At 38.8% G+C, this 27177-nt stretch overlaps 1 protein-coding gene across 3 annotated transcripts in view; it reads left to right on the forward strand.

Moving 5' to 3' along the window:
- Dcdc2 (doublecortin domain containing 2) overlaps positions 1–27177 on the forward strand; it is a 142994-nt gene that overhangs the window by 23110 nt on the left and 92707 nt on the right. For all 3 annotated transcript variants that reach the window (XM_042684262.1, XM_042684260.1, XM_042684263.1), the window contains exons 4-7: positions 15607–15683; positions 15808–15939; positions 20263–20409; positions 23157–23211. In XM_042684262.1, coding sequence (XP_042540196.1) covers positions 15607–15683; positions 15808–15939; positions 20263–20409; positions 23157–23211 — 411 coding nt within the window. The remainder of the gene's footprint in view (positions 1–15606; positions 15684–15807; positions 15940–20262; positions 20410–23156; positions 23212–27177) is intronic.

Consider the following 27177-nt stretch of genomic DNA (forward strand, 5'->3'; position numbering starts at 1 on the left):
CAGATATATGTAGAAACAGTAGTAGTAAAATGTTGCATGTGTACCACAGAACCCAAGGTCAATGTTAAGTGTACTTAGATGAATGCAACAAATGTAGCATGGTATCTGGGGACCAGAGAAAGGATAGTTGTGAGAAAGACCACATGCAGAAAAGCCAATAGTTCAGTAGACATTGAGGGTGGGTTAAAAAGGTCATGAGCAAGTATAGAAAAGCAGACCATTTCATGACCATGTTACTTATGATTTTGGTCAGTATGTCACAGGGACATGATCGGCCATGGGGCTGGATTTAGATCTCGTCCTTATCAGAAATGAGCTTTGCTATATCATGCCCCCAATGCAATGATTCACAGCTCTTAGAACATTCATCCCTCACAGCCCAAAGATAGTCAGATACAAGTTGTGATGTTAAGTCCAGTTCTGAAAGAGTTTCCTGTTCAGATACCCAAAGTGGAAGAATGCTCTTTACAGGAATCTAAACCCTTTATCACCTGGAGATCTCATAACTGGAAAGGTAAATCTACACACGGGAATCCACTTGGAAAGCCTCAGCTGTTAGCAACTTTGTGCCAGTGTCAGGGGATTTAGAATCACTCTGTGATCTGAGCAAGAGAGTTTGCCAAGTTTCTGGGTATATGGAGAAAGTATTATCCCTTTAGTGCTAGAGAAAATATGTATCAGACAGTCTTCTGACATACAAATGATTCTTGCTAATTTTCAAGAAATTAAAACCTCACTCAGAGCCTATAGTTTCCTACATAGAAGAAAGAATATTAATCTAGATCCCAGTTGGGGCTTTTGTTTGCTAGGTGATGCTCTACTACTTGGACCGCCCCCCCCCCCCCCCCCGCCCCAGTCCTTTTTTGAACTGTTTCTTTTGAACATAGTGTCTTGCTCTATGTCTGAGCTTGTCTGTCAGTGATCCTGCTTCTTCACGTAGCTGGAGTGGAAAATATACACCACCAGGCTCAGCCAGTGCTTATATCTAGGCTGTATTCCAACCATAATCTTTCAGATCTCTGCCTCCTAAATACCTACGATTATGGGCTTGTGCCACTATGCCCAGCCCTAGATCTCATTCCATTGCATTTGCTATCTATTATCTGTTAGAGACTAACAAATGCTGGGCATAAAAACATTGGTTAGTCCAATTAGTCCAATAGGGACTAACCAATACAACGGAAATACAAGCATATTTATGAGGATTCTATAAAGTTATTTTGTTTAAAGACTATTAATTTTTGTCAAGTAGTATTTTGAGATAGGGCCTCCTTTTGTACCCCCTGGCTGGCCTTGAACTTATCTTCCTGCTTAGTCTCCTGGGTGCTGGGATTATAGATGGGTGGCTCCCATGTCTTCATGAGTTTATAATGTTAAGATAGTGACTAAAAGTAATTGCTGCAGTGAAAACCATTGTCTATGTGAACACATACTACTAGTTGGTAAAGAACTTGAAGATATTGGATGTAATTAGTTTCAAGGAAGTTGGATTAAGAGACTCGGTAGGCATTAAAGCAAAATTCTTACATAACATAGAATGGATCTCAATTATTACAGTCAAAAGTCCTGGTTGCTGTTCAGCCTGAGTTCCCTTTGCTAGGAGGTAGATTGGAGAACAATACCTGGCCTAACTGAAGTTTCCATTTAATTTGGTTCTACTTCAAGGATCAAACACATACTGTCTAGTTCATTGCAAGCTCTGGTAGTCCAGGAACCCTGGCAGGGTTATGGCAGTACCTAGGTCTCCAACGATGTTTTGCCATTGTTGCCAGTAGTGTGTTAGGGACTGGCTATGCTGAAGGAATGAGAATATGAAAAAACACAGACTTGGGATGTCAGAGTGAGCCGTGTGTTTGGGAGACAGTAAATAGTAAACACCATAGCCAGACTACACTATGGTAGGAGTTGAATGAAATGTCATGGAGGACATGAAAATCCTTATGTGTTCCCAGTTTTAATGGATACAAATGATAGCTTCTTTCTCTTACCAGATAGATGCAGTGGCACACATAAATCTGTATGTATCTTTTATAGGTAAGATATATTATTAGCCAGGCCTTTTAAACTGTAAATTGTAAGAACTTGTTAATATTTTGTCAGTTGTTGGTATGTTCTAAAAATGAAGACTCGGAGCACACAAAAGGGATTGGTAAATAAGCTGGTAAAATGACAAGGGCTTTGGTCATCCATATTCCTTCTCTTCTCCATTTAAGAAGGTCTGCAGCAGAACATACATACCATACATACATAACATACACTTTCTTTCTGTTACCTCAGATTCTAGAGCTGGAAGAAAATTCTGCTCTCTGGAAACAGACTTCCCCTTCCCCTCTCCTCCCTTCCTCCCCCTTCCATTCCTTCCCTCTATCATAACAAATATTAACAATCAAGACATACAACTTATAGGTCTAAATGGACCAAATATAAATTTTATTTTTTGCATGTTTTATTTAAAACAATTTAACTATATTTTTTTGTTCTTAGGTGAAGGTGTTTCAATTAGGTAGGTGCCATCCACAGATAGTCTTGGACAATTACTTTTCAAGGGTTTCTTACTTTGAGAGAGAGAAAAAAAACCCTCACTGAACCTTGAACATTTTTCTTTGCCTGCATCGAGTTCCTTAACCTCCTAGACGTGCAGTTTTGATGTAGAGGTGAAAGGTTTTTTTTGTTTGTTTGTTTGTTTTTTTGACCTAGTTCTATCCTTAGGGAATGCAAATATTTTCCTAATTAAACTAGGTTCACTGGCTAACAACATGCCATTGTTTCTTATTGTTCTGAGCTAATAGGTTTGGTATGTGAAAGAGGACCCCCTGCCTTGGACTTTTGGTAACAAAAGCCATGACTGATCTTTAGTAGAGGTTCACACTTTCTCCTTTAGTACTGCAGGGCAAATAGTTTATTTAGTGTAAATTTAGTTGAGTTTTTGTTTTGTTTTCTTTCTCCTTCCTCCCCTCTTTAACTTGTCTCTTGTACTAACAAAGCAAAAGAAGGTCAAGTTTCTTTGAAACTAAGCCAGAGCTCAAATGTAATCACAGGACAGAAGTTTAGTGGTTTCGTTTAGATTTATCTTGTGGTAAATTCAGTGTTATGCTGGATAATTTGGAGAAGACTGGAGGAGAAAACTCTTTTATATAGTAGGCATTTATATTTAAGAGTATTGAATATTACATTCACTTATCTTTTTATTTTGAAATGATTTTAGAAAAAGGTATGTTCAATGGTATCATTTACCATCCTCTGTTAAAATAGTCTACAACCATGGTGCAGTTATTTTGTTTTATTTTCGGTAGTGCTGGGGTTTTAACTCAGGGCCTTACACTTACTAAGAAGTTGTTAAACACCCAGCCCTTTTTGCTTAAGGTATTTTTCAGATAGGGTTTGGCATTTACACCCGGGTTTGAATCTTTCCATTTGTTCTTCCTGAATAGCTAGAATGACAGACATTTACCACTGTACCCAGCTTTTATTGGTTGAGGTGGGGGGGTCTTTGAGCTTTTTGCCTGGGTTGGCTTCAAATTGTTATATTTTCTATTTCCTCCAGGTAGCTAGATATTAGACATGACCTACAATGCCTGGCTCATTGTGCAATTATTAAAAACTATGAAATTAAAATTGATACAAATTTCTAATCTACAGACCTTAATCAGAATTTTGCCAATTTTCCCATGAATGCCTTTTTTTTTTTTTTTTGGCCTAGTCTCTAGAATTTCATTTACTCCCTAGTCTCTTTAGTTTCCATCAGCCTGTACCTATTCCTCAGTCCTTCACAACCTTGTTAATTTTGAAGGTAGGACATCTTTCAGTTTAGGTTATCAGTACAGAGAAATTATTGGCAGTTTTGATGTTTAAGGGAGCTGGTAAGCTCTGATTGGAGCATATCAGAGAGTCTTAAGATCCTAGTTGAAAGTTTTGTGAACAAGTGCTACATATTGTCTTAAAATAGGTGGTTTTGTTTTATTGGCTTCCAGGGCACATTTTGGAATAATCGTTTGTGTGACCTGAACATTTTCTCCCCATGGTCCATCACCTTTATTTTCTGATGGTTATGGCCAAAATATTTATGTTGAGTTTTTGTACTATGGATGTTCTGATTTGCCTTTCTCTTCTATCTTGCTTGATTTTCAATTATTTGCCACGAATCTAAAAGTCCTAAATTGTACAAAAAGGTAATCACCTGTCTCCATTGCTAGTACTCAGTTGCTATCTGTGCATTGCTTTGTCAAAGGACAAAACTGCAACACATTTAATGCTAGATTGAATTGCTTTTATTTGTGAGCCATGAATTGGGCTGCTTCCATTCTACAAAATAGAATGAGATAGACCTCTCATTGGCCAATAGCAGGACAGTGGATTTGGTAAACTGGCATTAAGGAAACAGAATAATAGAGGAATAATTCTGATTAATATTAGGTGACTTCAAGCTATTATTATTATTAGTGTGTGTGTGTGTGTGTGTGTGTGTGTGTGTGTGTGTGCTGATCCTGGAGCTTGAACTCAGGGCCTGGGCACTGTCCCTGAGCTTTTATACTCACAACTAGCACTCTACCACTTCAGCCACAGCTCTATTGGTTTTTTTGGTGATTCATTGGAGTGAAGAGTCTCCTGGACTTTCTTGTCTGGGCTGTCTTTGAACCTTGATCCTCAGATCTCAGCTTCCTAAGTAGCTAGGATTATGGGCATGAGCCTCTGGCACTGGGTTTAGGTTATTATTTAATTTTTTTAAAAATTTATTTTGTCGGTCGTGGGGCTTGAATTCTGGGCTGAGCACTGTCCCTCAGCTCTTCAGCTCAAGACTAGTGCTCTACCACGTGAGCCACTGCGCCACTTCCAGTTTTCTGAGTGGTTTATTGGAGATAAGAGTCTCACAGACTTTCCGGTCTGGGCTGGCTTTGAACCACGATCCTCAGATCTCAGGCTCCTCAGTAGATTCTCAGATCTCAGGCTCCTGAGTAACTAGAATTACAGGCGTGAGCCATCAGTGCCTGGCTCTAGGTTATTGTTTTTAAGGGTTACAATGGAGAACTGTTCCTTATTATGCAAATAAAGTTAAACTGGATTCTCTTGTGTTTAGAAAAACTTGCTCTGTGGAATTTTAGTGTTATTACATAGCAGTTAGTGGGAGTAATTTCATTTTTGGCCTTGTCTGGTTTGTTTTATGGGCACAGAGGATGAGCTCAGCTCAAAATAAACTCTGGTTGTTTAATAACTTCTTACTTGGCTCCAGTCTTAGTAGGACTTCAGTTTCTTGATTAATCCTTCTTTTTCTATCTTCTTATACATATGAGCAGATACATGTATGTATTTTAACATATTCTCCTTTATGTGGAGAGTAGTACATTATAGATATTCTTGAACACTTTTGCCTGTTTTTCACCTAACAACCTGTCCTGGGAATCTCTATTGGTTAAGGGTAAAGATCTTTCTCTAGAAGTGGCGCTATGGCTCAACTGGTAGAGTGCTTGCCTTGAACTGAAGAGCTGAGGGACAGCACCCAGACCCAGAGTTCAAGCCCCACGACTGACAAAAAAAAAAGAAAAAGATCTTTCTCAGCCTTCTTTGCTGTGTATATATGTACCATTCTTTATTTGTTTCTAATATATCATTTACAAACAAACATAGGGAATGTTTTTGTATTGTTGGAGGTATAGATTCACTGTGGGCCAAAAGATAAGAGACTGTGGAATGTTGTTAGATATTGTCAGGTTCTTCTGGGGAGCTCCAGGCTAGTTTGTAGTCAATACTGCACTGGAGTGCTGGTCTTTATCGCCTAAAGCAAAATATATTGACACTATTAGTTTTTTTTTCTTCTTACCAGCTGTTAGGTGAAAAATGGCATCTTGATACAGATTTTTTAAATTGTTGTTGTTGTTGGTCATGGGGCTTGAACTCAGGACCTGGGTGCTTGTTCCTAGCTCTTTTTGATCAAGACTAGTTCCACTTCTGGTTTTTGAGTGGTTAAAGTAAGAGTCTCAGGAGGACTTTGTCTGTCTTGGCTGGCTTCCAACAGTGATCCTCAGATTTCAGTTTCCTGAGTTGATATAGTTTTAATTTGAATTTCTCTAATTTTAGGTTTGATCCTTTTTCATATGTTCAAGGGGTTTTTTATTTTTGAAAAATGAATTGTTTGTTCATGTGTTTATTCCTAACTTTTCTGTGAGGCTTTTGGTCTATTGTCTCTCTATGTCTAAGATTTCTTTATATGTTATAGTATCAGTGCCTTGAGTGTGGTTTATGGCGCAAGTGTTTTCTTCTGGCTTGTCAGTTGTTCGACTTTGTTTAGTCTGCTGTTTTTTGTTATACAAAAGTAATTTTTAGCACTTTTATTCAGTTTAATTTATTGCACTTAATGATATGAACCCTCTATGTTGAACATAAACTATGCAATGCACAAAGGATCTCATTGCAGTTAGATGCATCATATCTGTTTATTTGTGAACAGTATATATTTTTGTAACCCAGTTTACGGAGTTTTCCTGGTCTTCAGGCCTCTTTAAAAATGCTAATGCTTATAAATTCAAATTTAGTAACTATCATATTTTCTCTTGAAATGCATGGTTATAGACCCATAAGATGATCCATAAATACTTAGTTGACCTAGTTAACATTACTCCTTTTGTCTCTCTGTCTTCCTCCTTACCTTAGCTATATGTATATATATATATATATATATATGCACACACATATATAATATATATGTATATATATTATATACTATATATAAAACATATATATACATATATGTATATATATGTATTTTAACAGGTAGTAGAGGATGCCCAAATAAGATCTCATTTGTGGGTACATAATGATGTTTTATTGCAAGTAATAGAGATTTCCTCTGCCTTGGTAATTATTTGGTACTCAAGATTAGCAAAGTCATATTTTTTTAATTCAATAATTTTATCTGAAAACTCATTTGGCATTAATGAATCTACTTTTCTAAAAAGTGTCATTGTTGCAACCATCACCATCACCAGACATGCATCTCTCAAGAGTAAACCAAGAGAAAAACAGTAAAACTTGGTGAACTGTGTCCTTCCTTTGTGCCTTTCTGCTAAGTCATATTTTAATAACTCAATTTTAAAAGCTTTTAGTTTTGTTCAAGATAACTTGCATTTTGGTTACACTTCAATATTTTGGGAATGTGAGAACTTGAAGGGAATTTAAAGATGATCAAAATATGGCACCAACATCTGACCAGAACCATGCAGATTGGTGAAGTGACTTAGAGAACACAGTGAGAAGTGAAGTTAATGCCCAGTCCTGGACTCATGAGTTATGTATATGATGTTTTATTCCTCTCAACTGTCACTTGGGGAACCCAGGGACACCAAACAGGATGCTGATCTGCCCTCTTCTTTGCCAAATCCTTAGTATGGAGCTAAAGGATTGTGGGTAAAACAACAACAACAACAACAACAACCCAACACCCCAAACCTAACATTGACTAAAAACTGGTAGCTTCCTTTCCCATGCATGTGCTGCTGGGTTAATGCAAAGCTGAGTGTAGCTCATGTACATTGGCACATTTGTCAGTAGCAATCCTCAGGCTAAAGTGCAGGCAGGTGGAGACTGGGCTACAGGGGCTGCTTCTGCAGTTGCAAGTGGTGGTTACTTTCATCTTGTGTTGTTAAGCACTCTCTCTATTCTTAATGGAAATTTTTCATTCCACTACACAGATTGGTTTTCTAACCAAAACCCCATTTGGGAAAACAAAACAAAACAGAAAATGACAATAGTGGATTAGTAAGTATGGTGTAGCAAGTTAAGAAGGAAGACAAAAGAAAACCCAACTGTCTAAAAATATTCTCCTCCCTTCCCCCAATGCTTGTTTAGTAGCAGTTCCCGTAACTTCTGAGCGTTCTCTCGGGTTAATCGGTTATTTTTTAACTTTGTGGGGGTTGTATAATTTTCTTCAGCCCAGCATTAGGGAAACCCATAGAGACTTACTCATGAATGCCTTAACAAGCATTCAAGTCATGTTTGGTTTTTCCTTTAAGATAAAGTGAACATGGCAAATAATTATTTTTAGAATGTAGTTAATAAATTTGAGGCTTAAGATTATATATTTACAATACTTAGGATGGTTTTCTCTTTCAAGATATATCAGAGTAGAATAAAGAGAAATTAAACCATAATGTCAGTAGCTTAACATGTTGGAAAATTGATTTAATGGATCAAAAATTGCTGGAAAAAAAACTCCAGCAATATGAATGTTTATTAGCATACACATACAGTTAATAATTTTCTGGTGTTTTTATCACTTGTTAGGCAAGCATTTTGACACTGAGCTATATCCCAGCCTAGTTAAGGATTTCCTAAGGAAATTATTACCTATAATGAGTACCTTATCTTTTGGGTAATTTTTTTTCTTTGGTGTGGATACTGGGACTTAAGCTCTGGAACTTGAGCTCTTAGTGTTGGTGCTCTACCACTTGAGCCATGCCTTGAATTCTAGCATTTTGCTGATTAATTGAAGGTAAGAGTCTCTTGGATTTGTTTGCTGGAGCTGGCTTGATTCTCAGATCTCAGCCTCCTGAACAGCTAGGATTATAGGCATGAGCCACTGGCAACCATCTCTTTTGGGAAATTTCTAAATCAAATAAAAATCTTTAGCTTTCTAGATTTTGAGTAGCCATAGTATTTGTTAGTTTGTTTTGAATAGTTTTGTCTTCAATGAAGGAGGCATGCATTTAGCTAGTAGTTGAAGGCAAATCTGTAGACTGCTACAGCATTCATTATATGGCAGCAAAATAACACTGGATAAGACATATGAACTCTGACCCTTCTACTGGGAGTTAGCAATTGGACTGGGTACAACAACACAGGAACCTGTACGGGCCTCAGGTAGAGATGAGCAGTTTCATCAGCTCTAAGAAACTAATTGGACCCTTCTGGGACTGTTCTAAACAGCTTGCTCATTATAATTAGAGATATATAACTAAGTTCATCCTGAAGTTAGAGTGGTTGGAATTTTTAAAAATCATCTTGGCATAACAATACTGATGAAAATATTCCCTACAAAATATTTCAGTAGCTAGCCTGATTTTGCCAACATACTTGTAATTTAGACTTTTTGGAAGTTTTGGGGGCTTCAGTTTTTCAGGTGTTATTCCATTGGTATTGTATGTAAATGATGCCCATGAGACCATATAACATTTAACAGGTAGTAGCCCAAGGAAGAGAAATTTGAGTAGATTTGAATAAGAGTGGTCTACTTCTACCAAAATAGATGGATATTTTATCTATTCACTTGCACATAACTCAACAAAGATCTTATTTACATGAGTACAAATATGTATCTATTATTTGTGCCAATGGCCAGTTTTATTAGCAGGAAGTAGGAAAATCTCTGGATTGGGAAATGAAAGTAGATCTATGCTAAGCCTGGTGGTACATGGTGGAGGAAGGAAGTTAAGACTGATTAAAAACTAAGAGTAAGGTACCAGCATCAAAGACAGTGATTGCCAGGGATAGAGCAATGGCAAAAGCTGAATAAAATAAAGTGAAAAGAAAGGAACTTGATAGGGTACATTGAGGACAACAAGGTCAACCACCAACAAAAAGACCTGTGGTTTCCATGTCCTGGAGTCCATTTCAATTAGCATCACTCTACATGGTCATATGTATATAGCTATTAAGCTAATACGATCCTCTACTAGGACTATCCTAGACATATACTCATTATTACAAATGAGGGAAACCATGGGGCCTATGTTTCTTTGGGTCTGGCTTACTTCACTTAATCCTACGTTTTGTATATACATTTGTCTGATTTGGGGAAGGGAAGGGGAATAACAAAATGTTGAAACAAGGACAAAAGGATGACCCAGTGCAACAATGGTACTCATAAGACACTATGTTAGAAATGAACTTTACAACTTGGTGGGGGGGGGGAAGAGTGGGAGAGGAAAGGGATAGTGGGAGAAAAACAAAGGAGTGGGTAACAATGTTTGACAAGCAATGTATTCATTACCTTACTCATGTAACTATAATCCCTCTGTATAGCAACTTTACAATAAAATGAAATTTAAAATAAGAAACTCCCCAAACAAAAAAGAAAACAAAACATCAAGTAAAAAGTAGATAGTTGAACACTAATGGATCAAGAGGCTGAGATCTGAGGATGGAAGATCAAAGCTAGTCTGGGCAGCAAAGTTCTTGAGACTTTTATCTCTAAATAACTAACAAAAAGCCAGAAATAGAGCCAGAAATACTCAAAATGGTAGAACTATGGCTCAAAGTGGTAGAATGCTAGCCTTGAGTACAAAAGCTTAGGGACAGAGCCTCAGCCTGAGTTCAAGGCCCAGGATTAGCACAGAACAAATACAAAAATAAAAAACAAAAAGTAGATTTATGTAACTATTCCTTTGCTTGCTATGTGACTTTGGGAAGTAAGGATGCTCATTAGAATAATGTAACTTCATAAGATTACTTTGAGGGGGCTGGGAAGGTGGCTCAGTGGTAGAGTGCTTGCCTTGCATGCATGAGGCCCTGGGTTCGATTCCTCAGCACCACATAAACAGAAAAAAGCCGGAAGTGGCGCTGTGACTCAAGCGGTAGAACGCTAACCTTGAGCTGAAGAGCGGAGGGTCAGCGCCCAGGCCCAGAGTTCAGGCCTCACGACCAGACCCCCCCCCCAAAAAAAAAATTTTAAAAAAAGATTACTTTGAGGAACAAGTATGAAAATAATGATAAATTTAGTAGTTACAATTATAAACTTATTTGAAAGTAATGAATTTATAAAGATATTGTGAAATCAAGGTCATTCAGTTCTGAGCATTTTATATGCTTGAAAATCTTCCCTAATTGTTTAATTGAAGTATTTTATATTTAAAGCACCATAATTGGACCTTTGGGTTATAGACGTGGCTGTTTACTAGGAAAATAAAATAAATATTGATGCCTTAAGAGGAATGAACATATTTATGAAAAATGTTACATAAAAGATTCAGTAACAGGATAGAGAATTTCAGAGGCGAGAGAGCATGTACTCCAATATGACTTTGAATTTGCAACTCTGAGACCTTGGGCTAAAATCCTCAATTTTTCATGTATTTTGTTTAATTTCTTTAACATTTCCCAGAGTGTGAAGATACTTATAATAGCTATAATAAAATCTCCATTTGGCAATTTCACTTGATCATCTCTGAGTTTGATTTCATTTTATCTCGACAACAAGTCCCACCTTCCCCTTAGTTTCCATTCTTCGTAGTTCTGTTGGATACTGGTTATCCTGTTTGTAGAACATGTGGAATTTAAAGTAGGTAATATTCCCCCTCAGGAAAAAAAAAAATCATACCCATTTCCTCTGCTGGTTAGAGAAAGAGCTGTTTCACAGTATAACCCAGACTTTAGCTGGGTATACAGGTGCGGTTGCAGCTTTAATTGACTTCAGTATATCCATGCTTTCAAGCATTTCAAGGGTCAATTTAGGGCACTCTCTCTCTCTCTCTCTCTCTCTCTCTCTCTCTCTCTCATTGGGAGTTAATACTGGTGAGATTTAGAGATCTCTCTTGACAGTCCAACTGTCAGCCTTATAAGCCCCTGGAGATTCTCTCTATGATCAAGCTCCACCTCTTGCTTTTCACACCAAGGAATTTCTTTCTCTGTTCTTAGCTTTTATTACACTTCTGTGCACCTGAAGAAGGTCCTGTGTGAGGAATCTGTTGGCGGTGTGGACTTGCTGTCTTCTCTGTCATGCCGACTCACCCGCGGGCTGACCATCTCAAGAAGGTTTGTTCTTTTGCCTTCTGTGCACAGAAGTGGCTGTGGATTTCTACTCCCTTAAAAAGGATCCATCCCTCTCTGGAATTCAGTGCAACTAGAACTCTTTATGTCTCAAGCTGTTTAATGATTTTATTTTTAACTTCAGTTTTTGTTGTTAGGATGGAAGCAACAGTCCTCGGTCGATTTCCTAAGCAGATATGAAATTCTTCCTTCCTTCCTTCCTTCCTTCCTTCCTTCCTTCCTTCCTTTCTTTCTTTTTCTTTCTTTCTCTGAATCAACTATTATTTTGAAAGGATGAGTCATTGTCTTTACTTCTTGTCAAATGTCTCTTTCAAGCTATGTATTTGGAGTAGATCCACAACTAAATGACTTTACTCTGTGAGGTTTGGGAAATATTCTCTGATAGAGGCAGCAATGGTCCTTACCATCAATAACAGGACATGGTCAGTTCAGTGGATTGTACAACTACTGTACACCAGGTGTCTCAGTCAGTATTTCTTTCATTAGAAAAATAGTAAAAATAGTAATTTTGAAGACCGATAATGACTTTATTTATTTATTTATTCTTATGTGGTGTGGGGGAATGGAGCCCTAGTGTGCTAGGTAAGAGCTCCATTTTCTAGCTTTGCAGTATTATTTTAAAAACTATTTAGAAGAGTCTATAGTTTGAATGTGTCTGGTATATTGATTTCTCAATAAATTATTTTCCAATCTGATACCTTGAAAAAACTTCTGGTCTTTTTCCTTTATCTAAAATGAAGCTTAGATGAAAATTGTGCACTGGTGGCTCACACCTATAACTCTAACGACCCAGGAGGCTGAGAGCTGAGGATCATAGTTTGAAGCCACCTCAGGCGGGAAAGTCCCTGAGACTCTCATCTCAATTAAGCACCATCTCTTTGATGCTATATATTATATTTGTAAAGTTGTGACAAAGTAAACTCAAAGATTTTTTCAGAATCCATTTTTTTCTTAAATATATAACCCAAGGGTTGAAAACTCTTCATGTATGTTGGCCTATATTTTCAGTATATGTATTTCTTTAAATGCCCAAGTCTATATTATGTACAATCATATAAATATGACATTAAGATAAGTTCTTGAAACCAGATCCTAGCTACTCAGGAGGTTGAGATTCTGGGGTTTGGAGTTTCAAACAGCTAGGGCTAGAAAGTCTCAGAGAATACATCTCTAAAATGACCAACAAAAAGCCATGCTGAAGATATGGCTCAGGTTGAAATTGCTAGCTTAGTAAGCATAAGGCCCTGAGTTCAAATTCCTCAGAGCTAGAAAAAAATCATAGAAAATTGAGCATTCAAGTGTTATGATCTGTTTTTATAAGAGGGAAGTAGTCAGTGGGTTTTGTGATAGTATCTATTCAAGAGCATCATTTCCTCAGATCCTCAAAAATCAGTTTGGTTTTCTTGGTCCAGAACTTCAAGATGTGGTAAGTGCTGAGGTTTGAGACAGGTACATCGATTCTCTAAAGCTTTGGGTTTAACAGCCCCAGGGAGTGATATTGCCATTTCATTAATTGGCTTGGGCACATTACTTTGGGCTAGGTGAATAGGAATATTCCTACTTTTATAGATCAAGAAATGGAGGTGTGGAGTAGTGAAATAATTTATGTAAAAAGCTTTGACAAATCAGTTCTGGAATGAACATTTGCAGACCTTTGACATGTTACTCCATTTATTAATCTTGTCATTTCAAACATATACCTAAAAACCCAAATTAAGTTTCACTGAGTTTATTTTTCATAAATTAGTCCATGCAGGTACTAACTAGAAGGTTGGCCTGTCTGTGGGATTATTCTACTAAGTGCTATGAAGAATTTGTTTACTTGACTTGAAGTATTTCCTTAGACTTAACAGGTTCACATGAAGCATTTTGTTTTTCCCCTCCTGTGACTATCCATGCATAAACGTAACTAAAAAGGATACCAGTGGGGCTGGGAAGGTGACTCAATGGTAGAGCGCTTGCCTTGCATGCCTGAGGCCCTGGGTTCAATTCCTCAGCACCCCATAAACAAAAAGAAAAAAGCCAGAAGTGGCGCTGTGGCTCAAGTGGTAGAGTGCTAGCCTTGAGCTGAAGAGCTGAGGGACAGAGCCCAGGCCCAGAGTTCAGGCCCCATGACCGGACCCCCCCCCCCAAAAAAAAAAAAAATAAAAATAAAAAAGATACCACTGTGTGATTTATAGTCAAGGACCATACTTAGAGTACTGGTCTGTCAAGATGAATGTGGTTATGTAAATTTTACCACCTTGGCTTTCTTTCTTTTTTTTTTTTTGGGTCCGGTCGTGGCCGTAGAAGGCTTGCCTTCTAAATGTCTTTATGTCCTGGGTTTCTCAAAACAGTGTTGAAACCAATTCAGTAAGTCCTATTTATACTTGCTATTGATTCTATTTCCAATTGACAATGCCAGCATAGAACATTAACACCTGGCTCTAAAATGAGAGTCTTAATTGTGCGCTGGAATATTTTAATTGTATAGTACCTTGTGCATCTTTACGGGACATACTTTTGTGATTTCATACATGTATACAATGTATAATAATTAAATCAGAGTAATCACCATTCTTATCACTTCCGATCTAATGATATTTTTAGGTGTTGAGAATTTCATATTCTGGTTACCCAGCTGTGTTATAGCATAACCAGCATGACTTCTTCCTCTCTACTGTGTGTTGGTGATCCTTTTTTTATAGCTATTTTTTTTTATTGTGAAAACACTGTACAGAGGGGTTACAATTACATGGGCAAGATAATGAGTACATTTCTTATCAAGCATTGTAGCCTCCTCCTTTGACTTCTTTATGTGTCCTTCAGCCCCTGATGCCTTTAGCAGTATCTAGTCACTGTTCCATTCTTCTATGAGTCTAACTTAGTTAAGTTTCCACAAATAACATGAGTACGAGGACTCTTCTTCTGAGACAGATAGAAAAGGAGAAAAATGATGATGTAGAAGAACAAGAGCATGCAGGAAAGGGAGGTTGAGGGTCTTTGGGCCCATTCAAGTTTGAAATGAAATTATCTCTCTCTCTCTCTCTCATGATCTCTCCTCTCTAATGATCTCTGTCCCATGATCTCTCTCTGTCATGGTCTCTCTCATCATGATCTCTCTGTCTCTTTCTGTCTCTCTCTCTCTCTCTCTCACACACACACATACACACACACACGGAATTTTAGTGTTATGAGAGGTAAAGATTTGGACTATCCATTGTAGGAAATAGGAAAGCTCATTGGCTTGAGCGGAGTGAAGGGCTGGAACAGATGCTGAAAATCATCTCTCAGGAGAATTTGTTCCTCTGGGCTGTGTAGACTCTGGAAGAAAATGGAGAAGAGGGGAGAATGATCAGCCCCCCCCCCCGCAGGGGGCTGGTGCCTGTGCAGCTGAGGGGTAGGGGTGGGCATGAAGCTGAGACCAAGTCTCTTTAGACTCGAGTAGTGTGGTGGTATGGATCCGGAAGCAGATGCAAGAGGATTGGGAGAAGAGAGATGACAAACCTTGTGTGTGGCTGCAGAGGAAATGATTCAGAACTCAAGCTTTAGTAGGATTATTTTAATTGCTCATTTCTCATTGTTTCCAGTTGTTCTGAAATTCCCAGAACAGTCTACAGTTTCTTTCTTTGACACAGATCACAAGCAGTATGCCTAGGGCTTAATGCAATTTTTTTCTTTTTTTGAAAGCTTTGATAAGGGCATCTAATATTGATAGAGAGTGAGTGAGCCCTGTGTGTTTATATAAGTAAGAAAAGAACAAGGTTTTAACAAAGGCCCAACTGGTCTTAGAAACCTGATGTTACACTTCACAGAAAAAAAAAAGGCTAGGGTAATCTCAGTGATTTATGTTTCTTTGCTTTGCTTGTAAAGGTAAAACCAGTAACCCACAGCAGGATCAATGTGTCAGCTCGCTTTAGAAAATCACTCCAGGAACCCTGCACCATCTTGTAAGTTGGAGCCCTTCACTCTTGGAGTTATGATTGGCTTGGTGGTTTCCTTTGGGTTTGGAATTTAAGTATAACAGGCACCAGCATCACTGTTTCAAATGGTTTGGCCTCTTTTTCTCCTCAGCTTGATTGCAAATGGCGACCTCCTAAATCCAGCTTCCCGCCTCCTCATCCCCAGGAAAGCCTTGAATCAGTGGGACCATGTACTACAAATGGTTACAGAAAAAATAACTCTCAGGAGTGGGGCTGTCCACAGGTATGTCAAAGCAATCTTTTTGCAAGTAGTTGGGTTTGGGAATGGTTAAAAACATTCCCCGTCCCCCCTCCCCCCAGAGACTCTAGAAAGCTAGTCCTAGAATTGAAGTGTGTGTGTGTGTGTGTGTGTGTGTGTGTGTGTGTGTGTGTGTGTGTGTGTGTGCCAGTCTTGGGGCTTGAACTTAGGGCCTGGGCGCTGTCCCTGAGCCTTGTTGTTCAAAGCTAGCGCTTTACCACTTGAGCCACAGCTCCACTTCCAGCTTTTTTTTGGGTACTTAATTGGAGATAATAGTCTTACAAATTTTCTTGCCTGGGCTGGCTTTGAACTGTGATTCTCAGATCTCAGATCCCTGAGTAGCTAGGATGAGTCACTGATGCTCTGCTCTCTAGATTTAATGTTGGACTTTAGATCTAATTTCTGACTAGTAAGCATGGGTATGCTTTTATTTCTTTATCTGTAGAATGGATAGGTAACCATATTTCTGTTGTGGAATTGTTTTAAGTGGGGTCACACAAAGAGCGTCACCCAGTACTTGGCACCTTGGGGCATGCTACATATTTTAATTATTTTTATTCTGGTTTAGCATTCATAGATGAGCATCAACATTGTTTTAAGTGGGAGGACTTGACTCTTAATATATATTCGTATTATTTGATGGTATGAGCTATTTGCCTAGGGTAAAAATTCAGATGTCAGGATGTATTGAGTGAGGGGTATTCTCTGCAAGGAAAAATATTTGTGTGTGTGTGTGTTCATTTATTTATTTACAGTATCCTTTAGTTGAAATTTAAGTTAATCCAATTTTTTGCTTACTTCCCAATCTTGTGTACAGACATGCCTTTATATATGAGCAGTTTATTAGGAGACTGAAAGTCACAAAGTTGAATGTTATGTGGGACATGCATTTTAAGTGCTGGTTGTCTTCTAAAGAATTTGTACTAATTTATCCTCACACGGGAAGTTCATGAGAAGCCTCAAAAGGCCCAAAGGGAAATTCTGATAGAAGTTCATACTCTTACGTATAGTGTAAAACTAATGAAATATTTTTTTTTTCACTCATGGTTAGTAAACATCGTATTTTATTGTCTGTTGACTTTTACTTATCTAATATACAGCAATATCTGTGGATTATTTCTTTTGTGACAGGCATTATTTCAGGCTTTTATATTTCTAATTGATTAACTCAATGATCCTGTGAGGTTCATAGTGTTATTCTCTTTTAGTACACATGAAATGTGAGACAGGCCACATTTATACAGATACTGAATAACAGAGCTATGGTTCAAGCTCACAGGCAATCTTGTTCCAGAGCCTGTGCTCTTAACTACTAAGCAACTCTAAATAAAAGACACATGCTTATATTTCATTATGTATGAGTTATCTGTCATGGCCTTTGTATACTTATTGATTTATAGGTGCTTTTTACATATTAAGGAAATTGGCTCTTCCTTCCTTCCTTCCTTCCCTCTTTCCTTTCCTTTCCTTCTTTTTCCTTCTTCCTTTTTTTTTTTTTTTTGTCAGTCCTGAGGCTTGAACTCTGGGCCTGGGTGCTCTCCTTAAGCAAGTTTTGCTCAGGGGCTAATAGTCTACCACTTGAGCCACAGTGCCACTTCTGGCTTTTTTCCCTACCCTGTGATTTAATTGGAGATAAGAGTCTTACACTTTCCTGCCCAGGTTGGCTTTGAATTGCAATTCTCTGATCTCAGCCTCCTGAATAGCTAGGATTACAGGTGTGAGCCACTGGTGCCTCACTGAAATTGGCCCTTTCTCATGAGACTTTTAAACATGTTTTAAGTTTCTATTATATGTATTTATATATTTCATGTATAAGCATGTTAATGTTTTGACATAGTCAAATTTTCAGTCCTTTCTAATGTTTTATGACTAACTCAGATCTTTCTGACTCTGGGATTAGAAAAATGTCTTCTGTGTTTTTATTTCATCTTCTGCTTTTACATTACTTATATCTTAAAATCTTATTTTAATGTAGATCAAAATCTTTATATATATGACATGCTCATAAAGGCAGACTTGCCCAATAAATAATAGAGTAGACAAAGAAATATTCAATGTTATGCCTAGATATATTTTTGCATATATATATATATAGTATATATATGATGTAGATGTACTATGTATGATGTATATACACTACATCTGATCTATATACTGTGTACAATACATCTACATACTATATATGTGAACAAATTCATACATAGGAATCAAATATATGAAAGTATTGACATAGAATTGAAAACACGTATTCCTTGAATAATCAGATACTTTAATAAACTTATTTCTTCATGTAATGGCAGCAGCTAGGAGGAGGGAGGTTTGGTTGTTGTGTACACAGAACAAGCCCACTTTCCCTTAACAGAATGCAAATATATCTCTATGTGTGTCAGTGTATTTATCAATAACACCCCACAAAAAGCGGGTTGGCTCTGTGTTTGGGATTCTTGCACTTTGCAGCAAAGGAAGAGCAGAAGGGCAGACATCCTAGTTAGAATCAATTCCTGCAGAAACTTGTCACATCTTGGCTGGGGATTTTCAGCGTGTACAGCTTTGCCGCCTTTCATTTCTACCTATAAAAGTGAACTACTGATTCAGATCTAACTATTTAAAAGGAAACTAAAAGAAGAATGCCTGGCACTTGGCCAGTGGTTCTCAACCAGGCGCAATTTCGCCCCTCGGGGACCCTTGGCAGTCAGTGTGTCTGGAGCCATTTTTGGTATTTGCCACTGGGGGATGGGAGCAGCTGCTATGTCCAGTGGCCCAGGTCCTGCTCCACATCTTGCTGTGGGCAGGGCAGCCTCTCTGGCTTGCCCAACAAACAATTGTTGGACCCAGGATATCAGCATCAGCATTGTAGGTCAAACAGGAAAGCTGAATCTGGTAGTGGTGATCTTAAGCTGCGTAGGGGTAGAACAGAATCACAGAGATTTTAACATCTGTTTGCTAACTACAAACAAATGCATTTCACAAGTTTCAGTGACTCTTTTTCAGCATACTTCATGATTTCATATGATGCGGCCAATTACAGAATCTTTATACAAACCGACAGGTCAATGGCTGTAATTAAGTAAATAAATAGATATGCCTTCACAAATGTTGCTAACTTTTATTATGAAATGCAAGCAAGGAATCTACGAATCTTTCTAATGATCATTGAGATGTTTCCCCAATTACTAGCTCTTCTTTATGACCTTCATAAATATGCATTGGTTTCCTGGTTTAGTTCTGATTTATTTTTCCTGTTCTTAAAAAAAAAATCTGTGGACACTTTGAACCATTTAGTAAAATGATCACTGTTCTTATAATGAGTAACATATTAATTTTCCAGTAAAGGAAGGTTAGTTGTTTTTTTTTTTTAAAGGAAACTTTTTTTTTGTCGGTTGTGGAGCCTGAACTCTGGGCCTGGGTGCTGTCCCTGAGCTCTTCAGCTCAAGGCTAGCGCTCTACCACTTGAGCCACAGCGCCACTTCCAGCTTTTTCTTCTTATGTGGTGCTGAGGAATCGAACCCAGGGCCTCATGCATGCAAGGCAAGCGCTCCACCACTGAGCCATCTTCCCAGCCCAAAGGAAGGTTGTTTTTGAAACCCCTCAATGCTGGGAAGATACAATGCCTGCTCTCAGAGTCACAACAAAAAAAATCCAGAACACACACACTATGTGATTCTCTACCATTAAAGCTGCCAACATGTTAGGTGCTGGTGGCTCATGCCTGTAATCCTAGCTATGCAGGAGGCTGAGATCCGAGGATCATGGTTTGAAGGCAGCCTAGGCATGAGACTCTTATCTCCAATTAATCATCAAAAATGCCATAAGTGGAACTGTGGCTCAAGTGTTAAGTGCTCAGGGACAGTACACACACACACACACACACACACACACGCTGTCACTTGGCACATGCCTTCTCCCTCTAACCTCTTTTTTGGTGGCCACAGATGCTTGTCAGCCTGATACAAACACCAAGAGGATGCATTTAAAAAGTGTAAATAAAACGCACCAATCTTTTATGAAAGCTGAGCTTTAAGATAACACATTCTGTACAAGTTGTTTTTTTTTCCCCTTCTAAAATCATACTGGTAGGTTTTTGGTGGTCAAGATCACTGGATGAAATCCGGTGTGGCTAGTTAATAATCAGATCTACATTATAATGTTGGCATTTTGTTGGATCTAATGATTTGAGGCAGTGATCATTTAAGGATTCATAGAGTGATGGATGAGTCAAATGAAGAACAGAGTGCTTTTATTTACTTTTATAATTTTAAGCAGTTGGTACATGATAGTTGGTCATTGTCATTTTTGGTATTTTGACAGACTGTATACTTTAGAAGGAAAACTTGTCGAAAGCGGGACAGAGCTGGAGAATGGGCAGTTTTACGTGGCTGTCGGCCGAGATAAGTTCAAGAAATTGCCTTATAGTGAACTACTTTTTGACAAGTCGACAATGAGAAGGCCTTATGGGTAAGTCTTCTGCCTGTGCACTTGCTCATGCTTCAGTTGTCACTTAAAATAGCACTAGGTCTTTTGCTGACTGCTCACATGTTTCATGTAACTGATAATCTTGTTTATAAAAGTAAATAATCTTATTTTAGAAAGTATACATGACATATATTGATCTTTGTTTTATTGCCATGAGAGATGGAGAGCTATTCTGATACATTTTTTGGAATTTATGAAAGATTACATAGTATTTTTAAAACTCTCATCAGTTTAGAGTAAATATAAAGATTTATTCTTGTTTCACTTAACATCAGGTTATATGGTCATATGTTTTACCTCTTCTGCTTGTTCTAGACATATACTAATTATTGCAGATAAAGGAAACCACGGGACCTGTGTTTTTTTGTGGTCTGGCTTACTTCACTTAATATAATTTTTTCAAGTCTTTCCATTTCCTAACAAATGGGGTGCTGCCATTCTTTCTGATGGAGGCATAGAATTCCATCTTTTTAATGTACTTATAATGTACTATGTGATTTTTTTTTTGTTTCTTTGTATGTTCTTCCCCCATGGTGCAACCCCTATTGTCACTGTATTTGATTCCGGTGTTCTGCATCTTGTATATACATTTTTCTAATTTGGGGAGGGGAAGTGAAATAACAAAATGATGAAATAAGGATACAGGATGATCCATTGTAACAAGGAGATGTATAAGACACTATGTTGAACATGAACTTTACAATGCTGGGGGGGGGAGTAGTTGGGGAGGTGGGGAGGAAAGAGATGGTAGGGGAAAACAAAGGAGGGGGTAACAATGCTTGATAGGAAATGGACTCATTACCTTGCTCATGTAACTGTAACTCCTCTGTACAGTATCTTTACAATAAAATATATATATTAAAAAGATTTATTCTTGTGATGATAACAGCTTCTCTACATACATCTTGTTTTGTTTATGGCAGTGCTAGGATTTGAACACACACTTGCTATGCAGTCATTCTATGACTGATCTACACCTCCAGCTGCTCTATATAAATCTTATTGAAAGTTTTAGTGGCTAGGTACTGGTGGCTCACTCCTGTAATCGTAGCTACTCAGGAGGCTGAGCTCTGAAGACCCTGGTTCCAAGCCAGCCTGGGCTGAAAAGTTCCAGAGAGACTTTTATCTCCAATTAACCACTCAAAAATCAGAAGTGAGGCTGTGGCTCAAGTGGTACAGTGCTAGCTTGGAGCACAAAGAGGCTCGGGGACAGCATCCAGATCCTGAGTCCAAGTCCCACAACCAACCAAAAAAAAAAAAAACTAAAAAAAGAAGAAAGTTATACCAAATAATTTTTTGTTGGTTTGAATAAAAACATCAAAACACACTAGAAAAAACCCTCACAATATTTTACAAATTTTTGAATATTTGTAAAAAATAACAGCAATATAATTCCATGTACATAAACAAATTAGGAGGGTAAATATGTAGTAAATACTTACAAAATTTTAAGGATTACACATTAATCATACAGAATATACCATAAGCTTATTTCCCCATAAATTCCCTATGTTTATGAAGGAGGTCTTATATCACCATACAGATGTCCTGCACAACTGTAAATGGTGGCCACACAGGTCCTTTGGGTCTGCTATGGTGCCCTAGGTCTCATGTCTGTGACTTTCCATAGAGATTCCAGGGCTACTGTACCCTTGGAAATGGAAATTCTTATGACAGAGATACAGCGAAGAGCACAGAGGATAGATAGAGATAGGGGAAGACATCACCAATGTGTTTTCCATGAATTCATAATTTGTGAGACCTGTTTGGGAGGTGAGTTGAAGATTCTTAAGTCATAGAGGAAATGGAATTCCAGAGGTGGTGGTTTGAGCTATGTGAGAGCACACCATTTTTTAGTGCATTAGAATTCTTTATGAGCAGGCTTCTTGCTAACTATCCTTACTCATCCATGAAATGAAAGTCCTTTAACAATTTCTGCTAAGCAATGCTGGACTAATCTTCTGGGAACTACAAGGTAGATTTGAGGGTAATGGGAAAACTGTGACTCATGTTTGGTCTTTTTCATACAAATTAATACAATTTACCTTTATATATACAATCTATTTTGGAGATATTCAGTTGGGTTTCTAGGTGGGTGTTTTCTTAAATCACCTGCAGTCTAAAGAAGAGTTATTACTATTACTACCATTCAAATTCTTGGTAACCATGATTGGTTTGAAGAACTCCCTGACTATAAATGCCAGTGTCCCATTGCTCCCTTCTATCACAGATAGGAGATCATGAAAACAATGAAAAAGTCTTGTTTTTAATTCAGTCTGGAAAAATCATGCCTTTGTTTGGAACATGAATTTTTTTATGACATGCAAATGAAAACATTTGGGGATTTGAATAAAGATGTGAGAAAGTTGATGTGTAGTATTCATCAAATTATTATACAGAAAAACTTTTGAAGTAGTTTTGGAATGGTTGGAGATTTTTAATATGTTTTTTATTGTATAAATACTGTACAGTTATAGTTACATGAATAAGGTAATGAGTATATTACCTATGGAGCATTGTTACCTCCTCCTTTGTTTTTCTCCTATCATCCCTTTGGTTGGAGATTTTATAGTCTTTTATGACATTGGGAATGTGTTATGGTCCCTCCCATGGAATGCAAATGTCAATAAACAGGTGGGCTGGGTGATAGGTTGGGGTGATGGTTATCTTGCATTATTCATTACCTGTAAATAACATTCATAAGTCTGCATTGCAATTTGTTTCCACAGTCAGAAAGCCTCTTCTCTGCCTCCTATTGTAGGATCCAGAAGGTCTAAAGGGAGTGTAAGTATCAGATACTTATTAATGTCCTATATTTCTAGATGAAAGATTGTCCTTTGGGCTTCAATTAAATCCAAAGAAATAAAACATAACTGCCTCATAACATGGAAGCAATTATGTGAAAGCATAAAGACCTAAGCTTTATCATTAAAATTCACATTCTAAGATATAATAATTGTAGAATGCTGATTTCAGTTTTTCCTCTTGTACATACAAGAGGTCTGATTTCTGTCAGGGCTTGAGATCTGAGCAGTAACATACAAATATATAAATCACTGGGTCATATCCACAATCAGCCCAGTCTAGTTTTCTCTCTCTGACAAAGACGAAAAGGAAGTTTTAGTAAGAAAATGGTAATCCTAATGTATTGTGTCAAAAGACTGAGAGTCATCCCAAGTAGAAGTGCAAAACCCAATCTAAACAATAAAGCAAACATGGCTGGGGCATGGCTCAAGTGGTTGGACCACCTTTCTAGCAAACATGAGGCCTTGAGTTCAAACCCCAGTTCCCTCTGAGACAACACAAACACAGAGAACACTCTAAAATGTACACACGAATCAAAGAAGAGAGCCTGGAAAAGCTCAAAATACAAGCTAAACACCAAGTGTGTGGTGAGATCAGCAACGGCGACAGAGACAGAAGGATTAGATGGGTGATGGCGGTTCAGGAAGCTAGATGTGAGGTCTGCCTTTGAGGATCATTTAAGAGTCTGGGGAAGGTAGAAGAGGGAAAAAGAGACCTCAGAGGCACCTAGTGTGAGGAAAGGAAATGGGCATGCAGAAAAGCCATCATGCTGGCCATAATTAGTGACTCTGGAGGGCTCAGCCCTAAGCCAAGCTCCTTCCAGAAGCTACAGAGTAAAAAGCTAAATAAAGGGCTGGGAAGGTGGCTCAGTGGTAGAGCGCTTGCCTTGCATGCATGAGGCCCTGGGTTCGATTCCTCAGCACCACATAAGCAAAAAGAAAAAAGCTGGAAGTGGCACTGTGGCTCAAGTGGTAGAGCGCTAGCCTTGAGCTGAAATGCTGAGGGACAGTGCCCAGGCCCAGAGTTCAGGCCCCACAACTGGACCCAAAAAACAAAAACAGCTAGATAAAATCGATGAATTTTGAGCTTATAAATTGTATCTTGTTTCCTGTTTTTTTTTGCCAGTCATGGTACCTGAACTCTGGGCCTGGGTACTGTCCCTCAGCTCTTCAGCTCAAGGCAAGTGCTCTACCACTGAGCCACCTTACCAGGCCCCTGTTTGTTTGTTTTTTTTCTTAAACACTCTTTTATTTTATTTATTTATTTTTTTATTTTATTTGAAAACATACTGTACAGAGGGGTTACAATTACATGGGCAGGAAAATGCATACATTTCTTACCAAGCATTGCAGCCTCCTCCTTTGTTTACCCTTCACCTCCCTTCCCAGCCTCCCCCCTCCCCCCAACACTCTTTTATTTTACACATTGTATCCTCACCCCACAAGGCAGGTACCTTTGTTATCCACATTTAAAATGAGGAAAGGAAGCAGGAAGAGTCGAGAGCAGAGGAGAGGCTGAGCCACGCTGCCTGCCCGCAGGTCCTGCTCCTGACTCCTGCACACAATGAATCCCTCCGGCTGTCCGGAGCCAGTGGTCCCCTCCCGGGTAGAGGGTGATGTGCCTCTGTGTGACCTTACAGGCCAGAATGAAAAGTCATGTCTGTGTCCTTGAGTTGCAAGGGGGCATGAAGGCCTCTGAGGCGTGAGAGTTGGCATCGGAGTCCATCTTAGGACCCCCTCATCTTTTCCTTTTTAAAGACATTAAGACCTCCTGGAGTGAGAATCTGCAATTAAGTCATCAGTTATGAGGCCACTGGTATGCCATGATAAGTGCGTAAATTGGGGAGATGGCAGAGGCAGCTGGAAGCGATCAGAGTTTATGAAGAAATGAAGGGGCTGGCTTGATCATTGCTGCATAGGCTAATGGAGAGGTTGGAGCCAAAATTAACCACAGGACTTTAAAGCTTGGCTACCTCCCAGAGAAGAGGGTAGTCCTTTGGCCAGCAAAAGGAAAGTCAGGACGTAATGACCTGCTTTATTTCAGACATGTTGCGTTGGAAGTGTTAGGAAATCTAGTTGAAAGCATTCAGCACACAGCGAGACCTGTGGAGGACATCCTGGCCATGTAGGGATCTGAGCTGCCAAATAATGGTTTTAGTGTGATTCTCCTATTACCCTGGACAGCTTGGCATGGACCAGGCAGGTTTCAATAGTGTCTGTGTATGTGTGTGGGGGGGGGGAAGAGGGGGGGAGGAGGGAGAGAAGTGAGGGGAGAGAGGAGAGGAGAGAGATAAGGACAGGAGAGGAGAGAGAGGAGGACAGAAGAGGAAATAGAGGAGAGGGGGAGAGAGGAGGACAGAGGAGAGGGGAGAAAGGAAGAGAGAAGTGAGAAAAGAGAGAGAGGAGGGGAGAGAGAGGGGAGGGGAGAAAGGAGAGGGAGAGAAGGAGAGGGAGATAGGAGAGAGAAGAAAGGAGAGAGAGGAGAGAGGAAAGGAGAGAGAGGAGAGAGGAGAGGGAGAGGAGAAAGAGAATGAGTGGGAGAGAGAAGAGAAGAGAGAAGATGAGAGGAGAGAGGGGAGAAGGGGATAGAGAGGAGAGAAAAGAGAGGAGAGAGAGAGAGAGAGAAGGAGGGAGGGAGGGAGGGAGGGAGGGAGGGAGGGAGAGGGAAAGGAAGAGAGAAAGAGAAAGAGAAAGAGAAGGGGTAGAATCACAGAGATGGGAATATCCAGGCTTGGAAATAACCTCCCAGGATGGAGAGGAAGAGGAATAAGACACTAGTAAACTGAAAAAATACATTTTGTCATTAAAAAGCTAGCTAAACTCCATTAATTTAGGGGTTGAAATTTGTCTTTTGCTCTCTTACTTTTCTTTAGGACGTTGTAGTAGCAGGATGCTTTCTGCATAGCTTATAAGCATTAGCAGTGGAGGTTAAACAGAGACCCCGTGTCATTGAATAACCCAGAGTTATGGGACGATGCCTGTCAAGAAGGTCATAACCCGACTCTTTACATTTACTTGACTTTAGAGTTTTGTGTTTACTATCAGGAGATTTGAAAATCTAAACTTGTCATTAAGAGCTGCAGCATGTTTTTTATTTGAAAATGCACGTGCAAGTGCAATTTTTTTTTTCTTGCTGGTTTAGGGAATTTTTAGTATCTGCCGTGATTACTGGCTCATCTCATGATGAATGCTGAGTGAATTTCTGGGTGTCTGGCATGATACTGGGCTCTAGGGAGAAAGTGATGAGCCAAAATGATCAATATGAACAGTCAATTTGAGGAGAGAGTGAATAAACCAATGATTTCACAAATCATTATGTAATTACAAAGTATGATAAAAGCGAAAGAGCAAACCCCAGCAATAGGAAAGACGAGAAAGGGAAAACAGCTTCAGATCGTGTATCAGGATAGGCCTCACTGAGGGAGTGGCTGTGAAACGGACGGAAAGTTCTCAGGTCTATTCCCATCCTATAGGAGGTGAAGGGTCACAATTGTCAAATGTGTTTGCTCTCTGTGGCTTACAAAATGAATTGCGGAGTCTGTCCCTCTTCCTTTAATGTTTGCCAGTACTCTGGATATTCTTCCATCCATCCATCCATCCATCCATCCATGTATTCATCCATCCATCCATCCACCCATTCCTCCATCTTTCCTTTCTTCGTTCCATCCACCCACCCACCCACTCATCCATCCATCTTTCCATTCATCCATTTTTTCCATTTATCCTTTTATTATTCTAGGCATGAGTATATGATGATGAAGAGACAGTCAAGGAGTTGGACCTTACTGAGAATCCCTTCTGGGGTGTGTGTGTATGTGTGTGTGTGTGTGTTAGGTAGACCATTAACTTGCCAATATAAAAATACTTACACAGTGCTAGGAGCAAGCTAATATGTGGCAAGGCACTATAGCATATTAAATTCTCTGAGGCCGAGACCTTAATTCTA

Source organism: Dipodomys spectabilis, unplaced genomic scaffold (assembly GCF_019054845.1).
Source record: "Dipodomys spectabilis isolate Male_0828 unplaced genomic scaffold, ASM1905484v1 ptg000085l, whole genome shotgun sequence".
Classification (NCBI taxonomy): domain Eukaryota; kingdom Metazoa; phylum Chordata; class Mammalia; order Rodentia; family Heteromyidae; genus Dipodomys; species Dipodomys spectabilis.